Source organism: Mesoplodon densirostris, chromosome 19 (assembly GCF_025265405.1).
Source record: "Mesoplodon densirostris isolate mMesDen1 chromosome 19, mMesDen1 primary haplotype, whole genome shotgun sequence".
NCBI classification, from domain to species: domain Eukaryota; kingdom Metazoa; phylum Chordata; class Mammalia; order Artiodactyla; family Ziphiidae; genus Mesoplodon; species Mesoplodon densirostris.
The window spans coordinates 3735083-3753257 of NC_082679.1; the positions used below are offsets into that span (position 1 = coordinate 3735083).

General features: G+C 57.3%; 2 protein-coding genes across 3 annotated transcripts in view; one reads left to right on the forward strand and one right to left on the reverse strand.

The window, feature by feature from the left end:
• Window positions 1-2553: 2553 nt before the first annotated feature.
• On the reverse strand, window positions 2554-10875 carry EPS8L1 (EPS8 like 1). Of its 2 annotated transcripts, XM_060085236.1 has the most exons (16): window positions 10789-10875; window positions 10310-10459; window positions 9651-9733; window positions 9013-9274; window positions 8644-8770; window positions 8351-8439; window positions 8181-8255; window positions 7934-8082; window positions 6676-6817; window positions 6541-6569; window positions 4460-4589; window positions 4245-4358; window positions 3738-4038; window positions 3379-3553; window positions 2827-2959; window positions 2554-2738 (listed from the first exon to the last, which is right to left on the reverse strand). In XM_060085236.1, the coding sequence occupies exons 1-16, from the start codon at window positions 10873-10875 to the stop codon at window positions 2652-2654; spliced, it is 2133 nt and encodes a 710-aa protein (XP_059941219.1). In that variant the 3' UTR covers window positions 2554-2651. The 2 variants fall into 2 exon arrangements, with proteins under 2 accessions (XP_059941219.1, XP_059941218.1); XM_060085235.1 differs by lacking the exons at window positions 10310-10459; window positions 10789-10875 and adding an exon at window positions 9975-10108.
• Window positions 10331-18175, forward strand: part of RDH13 (retinol dehydrogenase 13) — a 47681-nt gene continuing 39836 nt past the window's right edge. Inside the window, exon 1 of the mRNA XM_060085322.1 lies at window positions 10331-10441. Within this exon, the coding sequence (XP_059941305.1) occupies window positions 10428-10441 (14 nt within the window). The 5' untranslated portion in view covers window positions 10331-10427. The remainder of the gene's footprint in view (window positions 10442-18175) is intronic.

Consider the following 18175-nt stretch of genomic DNA (forward strand, 5'->3'; position numbering starts at 1 on the left):
CCTCTCCCATTGCGGAGCACAGGCTCCGGACGCGCAGGCTCAGCGGCCATGGCTCACGGGCCCAGCCGCTCCGCAGCATGTGGGATCCTCCCGGACCGGGGCACGAACCCATGTCCCCTGCATCGGCCGGCGGACCCTCAACCACTGCACCACCAGGGAAGCCCCCCATCACTGCTTTTGAAACAAATTTGAGTCAGTTGCCAACATTTAAAACTTAGGGTAGTTCACATATAAAGTCCGGGGTTTTGACTTTTCTGACTAAACAGGGCTCTGACAGTGCGAGCTGTTCAGTCCTGCACGGCAGCAGTTGGCTGGAGCCAAGTAGGAGCTCTCCTCCAAGTTGGGGCATTCATTCATTCACTCGCCCATTCATGGTCCTGTTCTCCTTGCCTGGCCCCGTCCTACGTGTTGGTGGTACAGTAGTGCATGAGACAGGTAAAGATCCGATACATGTTAGGAGGAGAGGCATGAGGCACCCAGTGACAAAATAAATGTGTTGCCAGTGGTAGTGCTGCGGAGAGAAAGCAGAGGGAGGGGGCAGCAGGGGTTAGGGAGGCTGGTGTGCGCGTGTGCAGGAGTGCGTGCCTGGCGGAACACTGATTGGCCCAGAGGGGGCGTGGCAGACCACGGGAGTCCGGGATTGGTCCAAAACGGGGGCCTGATTGCAACACCGGATGTCAGGCTGTGACATTTTGTACAGGGTGGTCAGAATCGGCCTTACTGGAAAGCTGGCACTGGCAGATACTTGAAGGCATCTGGGAACGAGCCATGTGGGTTCTGGATGAGGAGAACAGCGTGGGCAAAGGGATAAAAATGTGCCTGAAATGTAGGAAAGTAGCAAGGAATGAGGTTGGAGAAGTAAGGGCTGGCCTTGTAGGAGTGTGGCCCTGGTAAGGACTTTTTTTTTTGGCTGTGCTGCGTGGCTTGTGGGATCTAAGCTCCCCGACCAGGGATTGAATCTGTGTCCCCTGCAGTGGAAGTGCAGTCCTGACCACTGGACCTCCAGGGAAGTCCCAGGGGAAAACTTTTGTTTTTGGGGAACTGCTTGCTTCCGTGGTTCTTTGGTTAGAAACGGGCTGGGGCACCAGGCAAGAGGCTGAAAGACGATTAGACACCTGCTAGGGCTGAGAGTATTCCGGGTGAAACGAACAGCATGAACTGAGGCGTGGAGACAGGAAAAGGGAAGCTGAGCACTGTGCTCGGGAAGCTTGTAAGCTTGAAAGGCTACAGACCCTCAGCTGCCGAGCCAGACCTTGGATTTTATCTGGTGGGACATGGGGAGCCAGGGGAGGTGTGTGAGCAGGGGAGAGGGTGGGGTTGAGGTGGGAAGGAATCTTGGAGAGATGATGTGTCTGGTTCCAGAAGGAAGCCAAGGCGTCAGGGCGGCAAATAGGGGCTGAGGATCAGCTCCTGCCTGCCTAGGGCTGTGCCTCTGGTCCCTTCTGATCTGATTTTGGAGGGTGCCATCTGGTGGCTCGGCTAGAAGCTGAGCTCCGGGGGAGAGGCCAACAGGAATTGGTTGGGGTGGGGAGGGGAGCTTGTCAGGGGGGCATTCTGGGGAAGTAGAAGCGTCCACGCTGAACCAGGTTGGGATCCAGAGAAAACCAGTCCCAAACCAGCCTCGCCAGCCACCCAGATGACGGGAAAAAGTTGCTGGCTGGCCAGAGGGAAAAGGAGCTGTTGCTGAGGAGGTAGGAAGCTTCCTGTTAGGCTGTCGTCTCACAGGATGAAGAGTGGCCAGGAAGCCTGTGACACATTCAGGAGGCAGCCACTTCTCCGTAGCTGGACCCCTGGCTGGAGATGGGGAACAAGGTGTAAAAGTGGATGCTGGGAGACTAACCTAGGGGATGAGGGCAGGCTTTTCCAAAGAGGGTATTTGGGCTGGGTCAGGACAGCTGAATAGGAGTTCAACAGGCAGAGAATCGTTCCAGCCAGCAGAAACCAGCAATTGTTAAAACCCCAGTGATTGAAGGGGTTTGGAGGAGTGTGTGGAGAAGGGCAGGACCAGAATGCACTGGGGATGAGGAGGTGAGGACGAGGTTGGAGATGTAGGCACCAAACCACTCAGGGCCTCAAATGCCAGGCTATGGGGCTAAGACGGCGACAGGGAGCCAGAAAAGGATTTTGAGCAAGGGGTGGACGGGGGCATTGGGTGTTCGGAAGATCCCTCTGGAGTGAACTAGAGGACAGACTGGAGGCTGGGAGGTCAGGAGGAAGCCTGAGTTGGGAGGATTCAGAGAAAGAAACCAAAGAGAGTGGGGACATCTGCTAGATTCCTTTCCTGTGAGGCTGTTGCTGGGGTGAGGGTCAGGTTCCTGGCCCCTGGTACCCGGATAGAGAAGGGACAGCAGTTGACACCGCCTGCTAAGAGGAGGCTGTTTATAGAGTGGGTAGCATTATCACAATACACAGGGCTCCAGAGCGCAAGCACTTGCCCTAAATTGTCTCAGTGCCCGTTCTCGGCCAATACGAGAGCATTTCTCAGGAGACTCCATTAAGGACGGGCCGATTTATCTAACCGGACGGGGTAAGACCAAGGCTGGAACAGGTCGGCGGTCCCTGGAGGGATCTACCGTTGGTGGGGGCAGTCTGCAGAGTCCGTTCTCCCGCGGGGCTGCTGCCTGGAAACTTAGTGGAGGGGCGGGGAAGGATCAAATGACTTCCGTTTCCACCTCGTCTTCCATCCTCTTCTTTTGCTTCTTCATTACCGCCTCCAGCTCTGACACTTTCTCTTTGTCCTGGAGGGGGGGTGGAAAATCAGGATGTTGGAGGCAGAGCCCTCAGCGCCCTCCCCAGTCCGGGCTCGGGGACGAGCGCCCGCCTCACCTCCAGCAGCGAGCGCTGCACTGTGACCTGGCTGTACACGCGCGCCCCCTCCTCGGGGCTCAGCGCCCGAAACTTCTCTTTCTGCAGCGAGAATAGCTGCGCGCCGCTCAGTGCGCCTAGCGCGGCCAGGGTCCTGAGCAGGGTCATGCCAGGGCACAGTCAGGCCTGTTGGCCAATCACGGCTCAAGCCTCCTCAGCCCCACCAACCACTTTACGCCCGCTTAGCCCTTTGTCCAATCTGAGCAGCAGTCTAACTCTCAAGCGGGGGGGCTGGCTCCTGAATCCCCATCCACCACCAATCATAGCGCGCCGTGGGGTGGGATGGGGTGGGGGCTGCCTTCCAAGGGAGGCGGGGCTTCCCTGGAGACTCCAATCGGAGCCTGGAAAAACATGCCAATCACAGCCCGACAGTCTAGTTGCTATCAGGCAGACCCCCGTTTGGGACCAATCCCGGTCTCCCGTGGTCTTCCATGCCCACTCTGGGCCAATTGGAGCGCTCCGCCTCTAGCGCCGGTATCTCAGGGTCCCCTAGCCGGCACCTGCCACACTCACCCTGAACTAAAGCCCTTGCCCTGCAGCCAGGCGCGGACCTCCGAAGCGCTGGAGCGCGGGCTGAGCTGCGGCTCCGGGGCGCGGGGCCCCGGGGCTGCGCGGCTGGGGCCCGTGAGGCCCTGGGCCAGGCGTGCCTGCAGCTCCTCGTTGATACTGAGCATCTGGGAGAACTTCTCTGCAGGCGGGAAACCGGGAGGGAGGGCGGACTCAGGGCGAAGGGCCCTGGGCTCAGAGGGTCGGGGACCTCCAGCGTCCTCGTGATGGGTCGGGAGTCCGTTTACTCTTTCTGAGCCTCGGTTTCTCTGCCTGGAAAGCGAGGACAAGGACCGCTCCTTCGAAGGGGTGCCCCTACCACTCACCCTTCTTGCCGGAGTCCAAGTTGTTGAGGCTCTCGCAGCTGTCCCTGGGAGACCGAGACGGAGCCGGAACCTGGGTCCGCGCTGGTCGGGGACGGGGAGCGGGAGCCAGGGTCGGCGCTGGTGAGGGAGGGGTCGGCGGGGGAGGAGCCGGGGCCGAGGCTGGTGGGGGAGGGGGAGCCGGAGCCACGGCCGACACTGGTGGAGGAGGGGGAGCCGGAGCCACGGCCGGCGCTGGTGGTGGAGGGGGAGCCGGAGCCGGGGCCGACATTGGTGGGGGAGGGGGAAAGGGAGTACTGTTCTCCTAGAGAGGGGAAAAAGAGGAGAGCACCTGGATCAGAAAGAGGACTGAGTCCCAGTCCCCTTCGCCTGGAGGTAAATTTCCGGATCCTCAGCCACTTCCTCTGCCAGTGACTTTGACCCCTTATCCCCCACGCCTCTTGTTCCCAAGACCCAGGATCTGACCCCAGCCCCTCTTCCCTCAAGACCCAGGAGTCTGCCCTGGCTCACCAGGCTGCGGCCCCCCCGCGGCCCCGGGTGGGGTGTCAGGATATTATAGGGTACATATCCCTCCTGCCCTCTCTGGTCCCGAACCTTCCACCACTTGCGCTGGTCATCCAGGACCTGGAAGAGGTACAGGGGAAGGTTCTGAGGCTGTATCTGTAGCTAGGGTTGGGTGGACTCCAACCCCCCCAGCCCCCCACCCCGTCCCCCACTCCTCTGACCTCCAATATGTCCCACTGCTTGACGGGCAGCTCTCTGCTATTGCGCGCCTGGAAGTCATAATTGCATAGGACCCACTTTCCCGCCGGCTCCAGCCCCTGGGGCTCATCTTCTGGTTCCTGGTCTTGGTGGCTGAGGAGAAGGGGAAGGGTTGGGGGGTAAGGAGGTAGCCAGCTCCACTGCTCTGGACTGTAGGGTGTTGGTGTGAGCTGGGGTTAAAGCCAAGCAGGGGTCGAGGCAGGGGAGGCAGGTTAATACTGTTAACGGAGGTTTGAAATTGGAATACGGGTTTGAATATATTGTGCTCCTTATGTGCCTGGCACCATGCAGTAAGCACATGATATGAGTCTAGCCTCAGCTCCATTTTATAGATGAGAACATTCAGGCTCAGAGAAATAAAATGACTCTCCCCAGATTACACAGCTAGAGACAGCTGCTATTTATTGAGCATCTACTGTGTACTTGACTCATGCATAATGATAACTCACAAGCATAATAAAAACAATAGTTAACACTTATATAGCACTTATTACATGCCAGACACTGTTCAAAGTCTGCTACATATATTAGCTGATTTGATGCTAGAGACAACACTTGGTAGAGCCGTGGGTTCGGACCCCCGAGTTCCTTCCTCCCTCCAGAGACCCAACTGTTATCTCCATTTTACAGGAAAGGAACAGCGATATAAAGTGACATGGTGATGTAAAGGTCACAGAGCAAGAAAGACGTGTAGTCAGATTGGGACCCAGGCAGGCTGGCCCCGGAGCTCATGTCCTGAGTAATTCCATTCTACTTGCACACAGCTGGACGTGAACCTGAGTGCTCCCATGACCCTGAGCTCCTAACTGCTAGCCTGTACAGCCTCACAGACTTCTCCCTCTTTCAGGGAGGGATTATTATTATTTCCATTCCTCTCCTACCCCCCACAAAGAACTTGAAGCGCAAAAAAAAGGTGAGTTAAAAGCTGTGGGTGTCAAGCTCAAGATTCAGAAGCGCACCGAGAGGGGGGTCCGCTAGACCAGGCAGCTGGGGGGAGGGGGAGCAGACTTTTAACTCTGACAACCCAGTAAAAGGCACCTCAGCCCGGATCAGGCCTACCTGTGCAAGGGAGAGGGGAGTCTTCAGGACCGAGGCACCCCCTGTGTGGGGCCGGCGGCAGCTCCCGCCGTCTCTGCTGAGACTCTGCCTGACCCCTCACCCAGACCCCCTTCTGCTCCTCCAGACCTGCTGCTTTGTTGTCTTCTCATCCCACGCAGCTTTCCTCACATCTGCCCCCCGACTTGCCCAAGGAATCCTAGTTCCTCTAGGCCCTTCTTCCCCCGGGACCCAAGAGTCTGCACCGCCATTGCTTGTTGGAACTATGAATTTGCACCCTCAGTTATTTCCTCCTCCAGAGACCTAGGAGTCCAGATCTCAAGCTTTAATGTCCTCCACCTTTTAATGCTTAAAAGGTCCCAGTGTAACACCCAGCAGGGACTGAGACAATTGCTCTACAGCCTTGGGAAAGCAAGGGTCCAGCCTCCCAGCCTTTACCTCTCTCAGGAGCCCAGAGATACTACCACTTCCTAACTTTCCCAGAAACTTGCCCCTTGGCCCCTTAAGTCCCAAGCCTACTTCCCTGGGTCTCCAAGGTCCCAAGCACCAGACTTGAGCTCTTCTTCAAAGCCCAATATATAATTCCCCAGCCTCTTCTCTCCAACACCCAGTACTCTGTCCATATAGGGACCCAGGCAGGGAGCTTCCCAGGCCCTGGGAAACCAAACTGCCTTCTTCCAGACCTTTGGGGATCTAGGGGTCCCTCTCAAACTTCACCCACTCCCAGCACCCTCCTCCCTTAGACCCTGGAATCTGGGCCTCCAGTTCCCTCCTCCCTCGAACCCAGAAGTCTGGGCCCCACTCCCTCCCTCGTTGATCCTCCCCCCTCTCCCAGCCCGGGCCCCTGCCTCATCACCACCTCACCCACCTTAGAAGAGCCGGAAGACAAAAGGAAAAAGAAAAAAGGGGAAGCGGAGTCAGCGCTGGGAGTCCCCAGGACGCACCCCTCCTGGACCCCACCTGACCCGACTCACCCATTGACACTCACCCGTTGACAGCGACCTGAGGAGTGCTTTGCTGCAGGAGATGAGAGCAGTAGGTCAGGTGGGGCCCGGCCTGCACCGCAGAATTCCCAGTCACGGCCCCCCTGTGTCACCTCGGGGAGCTTAAGCCTTAGCCTCACCTGCTGGCGCCGCCGCTCGTGTTGTAGCTGTTTCTCTACTGGGTCCTCCCAGGCGCGGCCCTGTGGGTCCGTGGCTGTGGGCTCCCAGCCGCTGTAGAACTCAGGTCTGTATGGGGGTCCCTCCTCTGAGGGTAGCTCCATCCTGCAGCCAAGGAGGGGCAAGGGATCCTCAGGGATCCTGGTCTGACCTCCCTGTCAGTAACTTCGTGAAGTTTTCCCCCTCCCCTTAAGCCTCGTTCTATTCCAACAATTCTAATCTTGCCCCCTTTTGCCAAGCCCTGCCCTTGCCTCTAAGCTGCATCCACAACATCAACTATATTTGTAAATACCCTGATTCCATTCATGCTCCGCCCTGGCCTCTGAATCTCACCTCTGATTCCAAACCGTGTTTCTAGCTACACACATCCCGTCCCTTTCCCCTAAGCCCAGCAACTAGCTCTGCACGTACTCCCTTGAAGCTCTCAGCCTCCAAGCGCAAAGACTGCACCCCCTTTCCAAAACCACAGACCAAACGTTTCCTAAGCCGGCCTCTTGGGCATAGCCTCACTCCATTCCTCTAAGTCCTGCCTTTTATTCCGGTTTGAGTTTTTTTTTTTAACCATGCTACGAAAAACCTAACTACCTAACTTTAAGATTTATTTTTGCAACTTTTTTAAACAGAGAAAACAACACACTCCTTGGGGAAAGGTGAGTGACTAAGAGGACAGGTCCTGGGTACAAATTACTACCACAGAGCCTGGAGTTGATAGGCCTGCCTAGGAGAGAACCACGGGCACCGCCACACCACCAAAGGGGGTAGCTGCTGTGTGAGGCTCAGCAGACAGTTTCATACGCCACGGAAAGCTGCTGGCCTTCCCTCCAATCGGATCGTGGCATTTGACCTAGTCCCACCTGAACTTCAATTTCTTTGGCGACACCCTCCAGCTAAGCCCCACAACTAACCTACCCTTCTAGCCCCATCTTTCCAACAGCCCCGCCACTTCCTCCCAGCCCCACCGGTAAATCACCACGCCTCCTGCTTCCCAGCCCTGTCCCTCCAATCACCACGCTCCCAGCCCCCCGCCACGCCCCTGGATCACCACGCCTCCTGCCTTCCAGGCCTGTCTCACCAATCACCACGACCCCAGCCCCCCCCGCCTCGCCCCTGAATCACCACGCCTCCTGCCTTCCAGACCTGTCTCTCCAATCACCACGACCCCAGCTTCCCAGCCCCGCCCCTAAATTGCCGCTCCTCCAGCCTCCCAGCCCCGCCCCTTACCCCGGGCGGGTCCAAGAGTCCCCCAACGAGGTCCAGAGCGTGTTTTCAAGTTGGGTGACGTTGTCCCACAGCAGCGCCACAGCCTCGGAAGTCAGATGCGGCCGCCGCACGCAGCTCGCGAACTGGGGGCCGCCCGAGGTGTCCACAATCTGGCAGGGGCGCAAGAGTGGGCAAGCTATCAGACCTTCTTGAAGTGGAACCCTCCTGCTGCAGGCTGCCCTGAGGGCTGAGGTCGGGGGTGTCTCACCATTTGCAGAGGTCCGAACAGGAAGTGCAGCAGTTCTGGGGAGGAGGGGTTGGAGATGTTGCTGCGCAGCCGGGCCTGTGGAGCCGGGGAGGTGCTGGTATTAGTGCGCGGACAGGTCAGGTTTGTTATTCCCCTCGCCCCCTGACGCCCCGGGATGAACCCGTCCTCACCAGCAAGCTGAAGGCGTACTTGATTTTCTGAAGCACATCAATGAACTCGGCCTCTGAGGGCGGCTTGGCCCGCAGCGTCAGGAGGCCCTCTGTGGGTAGAGAGGCAGGCGCGGTGATGGGGCACATGCAGACAGCGTCAGGCAGGGTCGAAGAGAGAGGCAGTGACCCAGTGAGATCGCGATAGGGAGTCAAACTGGCAGGGGGTGCAAGGGGAGACCCAAGGGAGAGGGTGGATATTTGGGAGTGGCCAGGAAGGGGGTGTTCAGGATTGCCAATCGGTGGCGCCTCCTCACCCTTGGCCTCCCGGTGCCGGGTCCTGCGGCTGCGCTCTCGGTGCTCCAGCACTCGGGTCGCCTCGGCAGACTTCTGCAGCCTTGATACGAAGGTTTCCACGTCGTCGAACACGTGGTTCAGGATGTCCTGGGGGGCAGAGCAGGGGGATGCGTGGGACCCCTGAATCTCGGACCCTCATCACCCCTGTCCAAGCCCTCTCAAACCAAGAGCGCTTAGGCACATTCAGGCCAGGCCACGCCCTCTGATGCTTGACCCTGCCCCCATTCTGTCCCCGCCGGCCACACCCCCAGAAGTCTGACCAAGTCCCCAGAACCAAGCCCCACCCCCTGACAGAAGTCCCGCCCCGGCCCTAGCCCCGTCTCACTCACCACTTCCCGCTCCGCCTGCAGACTGGCCAGGTCTGGGCCGCAGGGGCCCAGGTCCCGAGAGGCCGGGTCAGCGCTGCTGCAGACCTCCGCCCGGCCCGGCCTCCCTATCTCTGCAGTCTCTGGGATGGGGTCCGCCTGGGGTCGCCCGCGGCCCGCGGCCGGCTCCACCGTGTTGATCGCGGCGTGGACCGTCGGGCGGTGCTGCAGGGGCGGGGTCTCGGCGGTGGGCGAGGGGTGGCACTGCAGCTCCTTTCGCGTGGCCCTGCGGGGGAAGAAGGGGAAACTGAGGCTGGGCACACCGAGGGGTCCGGGGAGGGGAGAAATTCGGGGCTTCAATCTGAAACACTGTGGCCCAAAGGGGTCAAACCTAGGCTCTCAGTAGTAGGGAGAAATCCGATATATGGGGGATGGGAGAGCACCTCTCCGGAGGGAAACTGAGGCAGAGGGAGGAGAAACCGAGGGGAGGGGAGTACACTTGGTACAGGGTTTGTTTGACTCCATTTAAAACTCGTTCTGCTCTAGGCTAGTGGTATCCACCGATTTCTCGGATGGGGAAACTGAGGCCCAAAGAGGGGAGCCGGCTCCTCAGAGACCTCCCCGTCGTCTCTTCTCCCCAGCTTCCAGCCCGGCCCCCTTACCTGAGCGCCGCCGCCCTGCGCTCCCCGCGGCCCGAGCGGTAGTTGTGCAGAGCCCCCTGGATGTCCTCTCGGATCAACTCCGCCTGTCAATCACGCCGTCAGGGCACGACCCCAACCCACCCACTGCCCGCCCAGGCGGCTCTCCGACCGGATCGATTCCTCAGCTCGGCCCCAGACCACGTCCAGTCATAGCTCACGCACTGCGCCCACGCACGCCCACGCCCTGCACTCACACCCCGCCTCTTAAACTGTCCCTGCCTTAGGCCACTCCCCCAACCACGGAGACCCAGTCCAAACGACACTTCGCCCCTGGACCACACTCACTCCCATCCTAGTTCTGGCTGCTCCCCCAGACTCTCACTTCCATGTTCTGTCCACGTGCTGTCCGAGCTCTTAGCTCTTAGCCTCCGTCTCCATTATGCCCTCTCGTTCCTTCTCGACCCTACGTTCAATCTGTCCTCAAATCCCCCTCCCTCCCAGAATTCCTTTACAGGTCACGCCCCCTCCGCTGGCCCTGACCCCGCCTTTGCCGTACACCATGCCCCCCGTCTTAGAGGCCCCGCCCCGTTGGAGGTCCGGCTCCGGGCTCCGCCCAGTTTCAGCTCCACCCCCGGAATCCGCAGGGTCTCAGCCTGTGGCCCCGACCCCCGTTCGCTCACCCCCAGACGCAGGCCCTGGAAGAAGTGCACGTCGGGCTGCGTGCGCTCGGGCTCCTGGCACACGAGCAGCAGCAGTGAGCAGCTCTGGCCCGGCGGTATCACCGTGTCGCAACGCACGATGGCGCTCAGCGGGTAAGACTCCAGCTCCTCCTGTGGGGTGGAGGGTGGGACGGCGGGTAAACCGAGACCCTGAGCCAAGGATACTCCTAAGTGGTGACAGCAGTGCCAGCAGTGCGAGCACGTACAGGCACTGCGCGGGGCAACCTCCACCCCAAGTTGAAGGGCCAGGGATAACACCCCTGTTTAATAGATGGGGCTAATGAGGCTCAAAAAGGGGGCGGGGGTCCCTTGCCAAAGTTCCTAGAGGAAGGACGTGCAGGAATCAAGATTCACACTCAGATCCCTGACGTCCCTGGGGCTCTCCATGCCTTAGTGGGCTCAGTCCAAGCTGCTCCTTCCACCCATGTGCCCCGTGGCACCTTGGAGACTGGGTCCAGCAGCGCAACGTGTTTGGGAGACACGCGCAGCAGCATGTTCTGGGCCCAGACGCGGCCTTGGCTGTCCATGAGGGCCAGCTTCCGCGAGGCGTCCTCCACCGTGTGCACGCCGTCCTCGTCACCCAGGCAGAAGGTCACCAGGTGCTGGAGAAAGCAGTGAGTCCCAAGATGAAGCCAGGTGGGCTGAGAAGCCCCTGGAATCAGCCTTCCAGCCTGCGACTACGCACACCTCCTCTGGGAAGCCTTCTCTGATCACCTGCGCCACCTCCTTCCAGTGCCCTCTGTGTGTCTTCCCTGGGTTAGGCTCTCCAGCTAGACCCCTTGGAGGCAGAGAATGGTCTGGATTATATCTAGTTCCTTCTAAGCAGCTCTACCTCTGTTAGAGCACCTGGCAATTTTGCTGGTGCCTCTGGACCTTGTCTGACCCCTACTCATCCAGGATTGCATCTGATTTGTCCCTGTGGTCCAACTATCCAGCACAGGAGCTGGTTCAGAGGAAAAGTTGGCAGATTCAAGTGGAATTGATTTCCTCCACGGAATACCCACATCTGAGGCAAGGCAGAAGAAGTCCACTTTGCAGATGAGCAAACTGAGTTTCCCAAGTTCTTGCTGCTTGGAGGTCTAACTGCTTTCAACTCCCCCATCTCCTCAGGCCTGCCTTGCCTCCTGCAAGACTCCCCGTGGCAACAGAGACCCCAGACTCACATTGACTGGATATTGAGAAACATCGGCCATAACCTCAGTGGAGTAACGCTTCCTCTGTTCTGTGGGGGGAGAAGGAGAATGGCTGCAGGAGACCCAGCTCCCAGCCCCTTCCCCCTCAGACCCAGGAGGCCAGACCCCCAGCCCCTCCTCCCTGAGAAAAGGAGTCCAGACCCCTAAACCCTTCCCCCATCAGATCCAGGAGTTCGGGTCCTCAGTTACCTCCTCCCTCAGACCTAGTTTCTCTTGGCCTGGGGCTTCCTTGCCCCTCAACTCACCATAGATAGACTTGGCATTCCGTTTGGGAGAAGCTTCTGGACTAGTGAAGGAAAAGAGGGGTGAGAGGGGCCATGGGAATTGGGGGCAGATCATGGGAGTTTTGAGTGCCCAGCAGAGCTTGTGAGGGCAGTGGGGAGCCATGGAGGGTTTTGAGCAGGGGAGGGCAGGGCCAGAGCTGGACTTTAACAAGACAAGTATGGCAGTGGTACTGGGTCGTGGTGGCGAGTGTGGTCTCTACTGTCACACAGACCTGGGTTCGAATCCTCTGTCAGCTACTGCGTTGTCATAAGACCCCGGGTGGGAGACGATCTCTCCTGCTTCAGCTTCCCTTTCCATAAGACAGGGGTTAGTTACCCTATAGTGTCTGTCTGGTAGGTCTGTTGGGCTAATTCAATGAGATGATGCAGCTGGAATGCTGTGCAGCCTTAGTAACTGTTATTATCATTGTTAAGATGATGCAAAGGGCTTAACACACAGTAGTTGCTCAATAAATGGGATTTTTTTTTTTTTTTTTTTGGCTGCGCTGTGCTGCGTGGCTTGCAGGATCTCAGTTCCCTGACCAGGGATTGAACCTGGGCCACGGCACTGAAAGCGCCAAATCCTAACCACTAGACCACCAGGGAACTCCCAATAAATGGGATTTTTTACAGTAGCATTAGTATTGGGAGTAGATGGAAAGTTATCTTCTTCCCCTCCTACCCCACGGGCCAGATTCTTTTCAACCAAATCCTTCTCTGTCTCTTGCCCTCGACCTCCTCTTCAAGGTCACTTTCTCTGAGAATTCTCGAGTCCCCGTTTCCACAGAAATAACAGAAGCTCATAGCTTGGTTGGGGTCGGAGATGAGAGATGAAGTATGAGAAGCTCTTTTAGTCAAACCTCTGCTCCTCATCCTGCTCTTGTCAGTCAAATCTCCCCACAATTTGATTACCTCTGGGCTGGAGAACTCCTTCCCTTCCATCTCCCATGCAGCTATTCCCATGCTTCTCTCTTTATCCTTCTCCCTGCTCACTCCAGGAGACTTGACCCTTCATTGTAAACAGCCCTGAGTTTTTAGCAAAGGGTCAATATTTAATTATAAGATATAACAACTGGGAATTCCCTGGAGGTCCAGAGGTTAGGACTCGGTGCTTTCAGTGCCGTGGGCCCGGGTTCCATCCCTGATTGGGGAACTAAGATCCCATATGCCACGCAGCGCAGCCAAAAAAAGAAAAAGAGGGCTTCCCTGGTGGCGCAGTGGTTGAGAGTCCGCCTGCCGATGCAGGGGACACGGGTTGGTGCCCCGGTCTGGGAAGATCCCACGTGCCGCGGAGCGGCTGGGCCCGTGAGCCATGGCTGCTGAGCCTGCGCGTCCGGAGCCTGTGCTCCGCAACGGGAGAGACCACAACAGTGAGAGGCCTGCGTACCGCCAAAAAAAAAAAAAAAAGAAAGAAAGAAAAAGAAAAGGTAACAACGATAGCCTAGCAGTTCTCATGAGTTGAACACCTGCTGTTGGTCAGATGCTCTGCTAGGTCCTGTATGTGCATTAGCCTATCAAGCTCTCAAAATCGTCCCTGTTTCACGGAGGAGGGACTGAGGCTTGAAGAGGTGATGTCCTTTGGCCAGGGCCACACCACTGCTGAAAGTTAGCGCCTGGATTTGAACCCGGGTCTGTCTGCTTGGCAGCAGGAGGGAGGCAGCTCAGGTGGTCTTCAGAGTGTCCCGGCCTGGGCTGCTGTAAATGCCACGTGCGGGTGTGGATGAAAGGGTGGGGGGGGAGGGGGGGCGGCCGGGGGACCTGGTGGACGGGGGTACTTACCCAGTGGTGGTGCTCATGGCACTGAGAATGGGGAGCTCCTGCCACCTGGAGCCCTGGAAGCCAGCAAAGAGGTGAGGCTGGACCTGATCGCAGGACCTATGATCCCTGCCCCAGCACCTCCCCGCTCAGACCAGGAATCCGGGCCCCCAGCCCCGCCTCCCTCAGACCCAGATGTCCAGGCCCTCAGGCCCTTGTTCCTCAGACCAGGAATCTAGACCTGCAGGCCCTCCTCCCTCAGACCCAGGGATCCAGACCCCCAGCCCCTCCCCGCTCACACCTAGTACACTGCCGCACCCCCAATTCCTCAGGGCTCCATACATTCAGCTCCCTAACCTATGTGTGCTCCATTTTCCTTCCTCTACCCAGGGATCCTGTCTCCCTGTCTTCTAGCCTTTTACTTTCTCAGGGTCCCAGGAGTCCATAACTCAGAGCTCCTTGTCCCGTGGAACTAAAGGGTTTTGACACCAAGTCTCCTCAGAGAACCATTCATCCAATTCTTTAGCCCCTACGACCCCATAGTCTTCCCTTAGGTGTCCGGGTCCGATCTCCAGCCTCTAGCTCTTCAGAACTAGACTTTAGTTCCCCCAGCCTTTCCTGGGTCTGGACCCAGGAGTCTGGGCCCCCTGCTCCCCTCCCCCAGACCCAGGAGTCCCCACCTCCAGCCCTTCCTCGCTAAGACCCAGCTCTCTTCCCTGGGCCCCCTCCTCACCTGCTGCTCAAGCTGTGTCAGACGGGAGGCTCTGAGCTCTTCTCTCCCTTCCCGACAGGGGCCTCTCCTTCCTGCTCACTCCCAGGGCCCTCCCTCCTCCGCATGCCTGAGCACTCACCTGGTACAGCCTGCTGGCGTGGCCCCTGGGCGGGGCTGGCTGACAGACCCAGGGCGCCGGCTGGGATGTCCTCGGGGGAGCCAGAACGCTAATAGTCTCCATCACAACAGGAGAACAAGAACTACAGCAATTCTCCACCGGTGCCCTCGGCCCCCAGCCCTCGCCTTCCCTCCTCCTTTGGAAATGTCCCTCAGTAATTCCCGATAACGATGACAGCTAAGACTCAATGCCCAACACTGCTCCAAGGGCATCACAAAAATGAACAGCCTCCTCAGGTATAAAAATCTCCTTTCGAGAACTTCCCCTGTGCCATGGTCCTCGCTAACTGAGTTATACACACCACTTCTTCCCCGAACCCAGTGAAGTGAGTGTTGGGGTGTCTCCATTTTGCAGATGAGGAAACTGAGACTCACAAGGGCTCAGAGACTTGCTCAGAGTTACACATGCAGTGAGTGGTCTCCCTGCTGTCTTCCTCCCCAGTCCGGTCTCAATGCATGGACCCCATAGAAACCTAAATCAGCTTACGTCACTCCACTCTCAAAAGCCTTCGGTGGCTCCCCATTTCTCTGGATAAAAGAGAAGAACTTCAAAAAACAAAAAAAAAAGACCTTCTACAAGGCCGTAAGTGATGGTACCCTACCTCATCTCTTCCTTTGCTCCTTGAGTACCCAGATGCCATTCTGCCTCAGGGCCTTTGCACTTGCTGTACCCTTTGCCTGGAAAGCTCTTCTCACATCCTCAGATGAGAAGAGGCTTGCTTCCTCATCTTCTTCAGGTCTTTGCTTGAATGGCACCACCTCAGGGAGGCCTGGCTGGCAACCTTGTTTAACGTGGCAGCACCTCTGACCCTTCCCTCCTTCAGAGTCTCTTCCCCCTCCCCCAACATTTAGCTTATCTCCAGATCATTTATCACCCTGTAACACACTATATTACCTGTTTATTTTGTCTATTTTATGTCTTCCCCATTAGAATGTAAGGCTTCATGAGGACAAAGACTATTGTATGTTCAGTCCCCCAATGTATCTGCCGCGTATACAATAGGGTCTTGCACGTAGTAAGTGCTAGAGTGACATTTGCTGAATTACTGAGTTTTTGCATTTGGTGCACTCATGTACATTATTGCTTCACTGAACACATGTTGACCCCACAGTCTATACTAAGAGAGGCTGGAAACCAGAGAAGGCACATCCTTGTCCTGGATTGATGGGGAAGAAACAATAGACAGAAAGAGAGATAATCATATTGTGTGGTGTGATGGTAAAGAGCTCAAGTGGGTGTGGGTTCGAGTCCTGGCTTTGCCACTTAATAATTTTGGTAATACTTATTGTGTGCTTATATCCTCTTCTGAGTACCTTATGTGTGTGTGTGTGTGTGTGTGTGTATTTGTATAAACCTCACAACGTCCTAGGAAATGGGTTCAATTATCCCCATTTTATACATGAAGAAACTGAGACATTCAAGTTACGTAACTTGTCTATAATCACACAACTAATAAGTGGTAGAGATGGTTGAACCCAGGCCATACAGTTTAGACACTGCATCTTGGTTGTTACTCTGTGCCACCACCTCATGGTCCAGGCCCTTATCTAGCTGTGTGACCCTGGGCAAATTACTTAACCTCTCTGTGCCCCAGTCCCCAATCTGTAAAATGGGGACAACAGCACTGGGGAGATTAAAGGAGGTTACGGAGAGCTCTAGTACAGTACTCGACGAAGAGAAAATCCTAGGGAAGAAGTGTTAGCGACCACATCGATGATGTCTTTCTTTCCACAGGTCCTACAATGGCAGATGCTAAGGATGCCTTGGAAGCCTGGAAGCGGCTGCTCAGAGGGTCAGGGCAGGCTTCCTGAAGGAGGAGGGGTGGGGTGGCCAGAGCTAAACCTGAAGGGCAAGTTTGGCAGCCCCAGGTGGCCTGGAGCATGAGGGAGGAGTGTTCCAGGCCAGGAGCCGCCTGAGCCACGGAGGGGAGGGCCGTCTAGCCAGCGAGTGTGCCGGGCACTGCTGGGCACAGAGACATAGTGACCAGCTGGGCGAGTAGCCACTGCCCCCCTCCTCCGTGCAGCAGGGAGAGGGTCCTGTGCTCTTCTGTGTCCGGCTTCTGTCAGTCTGTGTCCCTGGCACATCCATGCCACAAATGCTTTCTGAGCTTGGCCCTGCCTGGTTTGGAGTCCGAGGGAAGGAGCAGACCCTTTACTCTCTGTGAGGCAGACGGGGCTGGGACTGGTACCCCGCTGATAGAGAAGACAGAGGCTCGGAGTGGGGAGGCCACTAGTCCAAGTCTCAGTGGCTCCGGGCCGTGACAGATGCAGACCTGGCTGAGACCAGGCTCTTTCTTCATGTGCAGGTGGAGAGAAGTAAAGGCATTCAGTGTGAGTCAGGGGCCAGGAGTCCTGGGTCTGAGGGGGGAGGGGCTGGGGGGGAAGGGGCCGGGGGTCTGGACCCCTGGGTCTGAGTGGGGAGGGGCCGGGGCCTGGATCCTTGGTCTGAGGGGGGAGGGGCTGGGGGCCTGGTTCCTGGGTCTGAGGGGGGAGGGGCTGGGGGCCTGGACCCCTGGGTCTGAGGCGGGAGGGGCTGGGGGCCTGGTCCCTGACTCTGAGGGAGGAGAGGCTGGGGGCCTGGTCCCTGGGTCTGAGGGAGGAGGGCGGTGGAACACAGGCGCCCCCAGGCCCCACCCACAGCAGATCCTTTGTGCTCCGGAGCAGCAGGTGAGACCAAAACCTGAGCCTCCGCCCTCGTTCAGGGCCCAGGGCCTCCTTCCTTCTTCCCTGCCACAAAGGAGGCGCCTCCCTCTTTCCAAACCGTAGCACGTGGTTCCCAAATACCAGTGGAGGCTCACACCCTGCACAGTCTGCCTCTGTAAGCCCTGGGTGGAGGCGCTCACCGGTGGGGGGGGGGGAACCCGGCACCACAACACCGACGGTAGCGCGCCTTGTACTGAGTGAACTTTAGGACTCCGTGCGTCTGAATTTGCCTCTGTCTCTGAACTGGGGTAGCTTTGTTACTAGGGAACTGGATTGTTTATTCTCTCTGTCGGGAGATCCCAGGGACCAAACAGAACTCTCACTGCTGCTTGTTAAGCCAAGATCCTCTGTAGGTCACATCTGAAAGCACCCCCTCTCTTCCCTCATCCTCCTCGCCCGAGGCATGCCCCCCACATCTGTCCCCCAACTGTAGGATTTGCTGATGAATTCCTAGGACAGGGAGGGAGGTCGAATGCACAGGTCTGGCAGCTTGCTGGGGCAGGGCCTGTAAATAAGACGGGAGCTGGCTCTCAGGGAGATAGAGTTACTTACATATTTGTCCATTCATTCATTCAATAAATGGTCCCTGAGACCTAATTGTGCCTCATCCTTTGCCCTCAAGAAGTCAGGTCGACTGGGGAAATAGACCCTTCTGGCACCCACGGTAGCAATTCACAGTGACATGTGCACTGCTGGAGGTGGCAACAGGGCATTGAGTGTCCCCAGAGGAGACACTTATTCCAGCTTTGTGGTGAGTATGTGAGGCAGTCAAAGAAGACTACCCAGGTTAAGTGATAACTGGATGGGGTTCTGAAGGATGAATAGGAGTTCACCAAGGAAGCTGCAGCAAGGAATGATATTCTAAGCTTGGGGAGTGGTGTATGCAAAGTCCCAAAGTCATGTAGTAGCAAATACTCAAGCACCTACTGTGTACTAAGCACGTTCTAAGTGCTAGGCAGACAAAGCCCCTGCCCTTGTGTAGTTGTCATTCTAGCGGGTGTGGTGGGGAGACAGAAGGTAAACA

Bases quoted from the DNA above. Each gene is read 5' to 3' on its own strand.
- EPS8L1 (XM_060085236.1), bottom strand. From the start codon at position 10,875: ATGGACAGCCAAGGCCGCGTCTGGGCCCAGAACATGCTGCTGCGCGTG. The intron at 8,440-8,643 runs GTGAGGAGGCGC...CTCTACCCACAG, and splicing joins CCGGCACCGGGAGGCCAAGG to AGGGCCTCCTGACGCTGCGG. The intron at 8,256-8,350 runs GTGAGGACGGGT...CCGGCTCCACAG, and splicing joins AGTACGCCTTCAGCTTGCTG to GCCCGGCTGCGCAGCAACAT.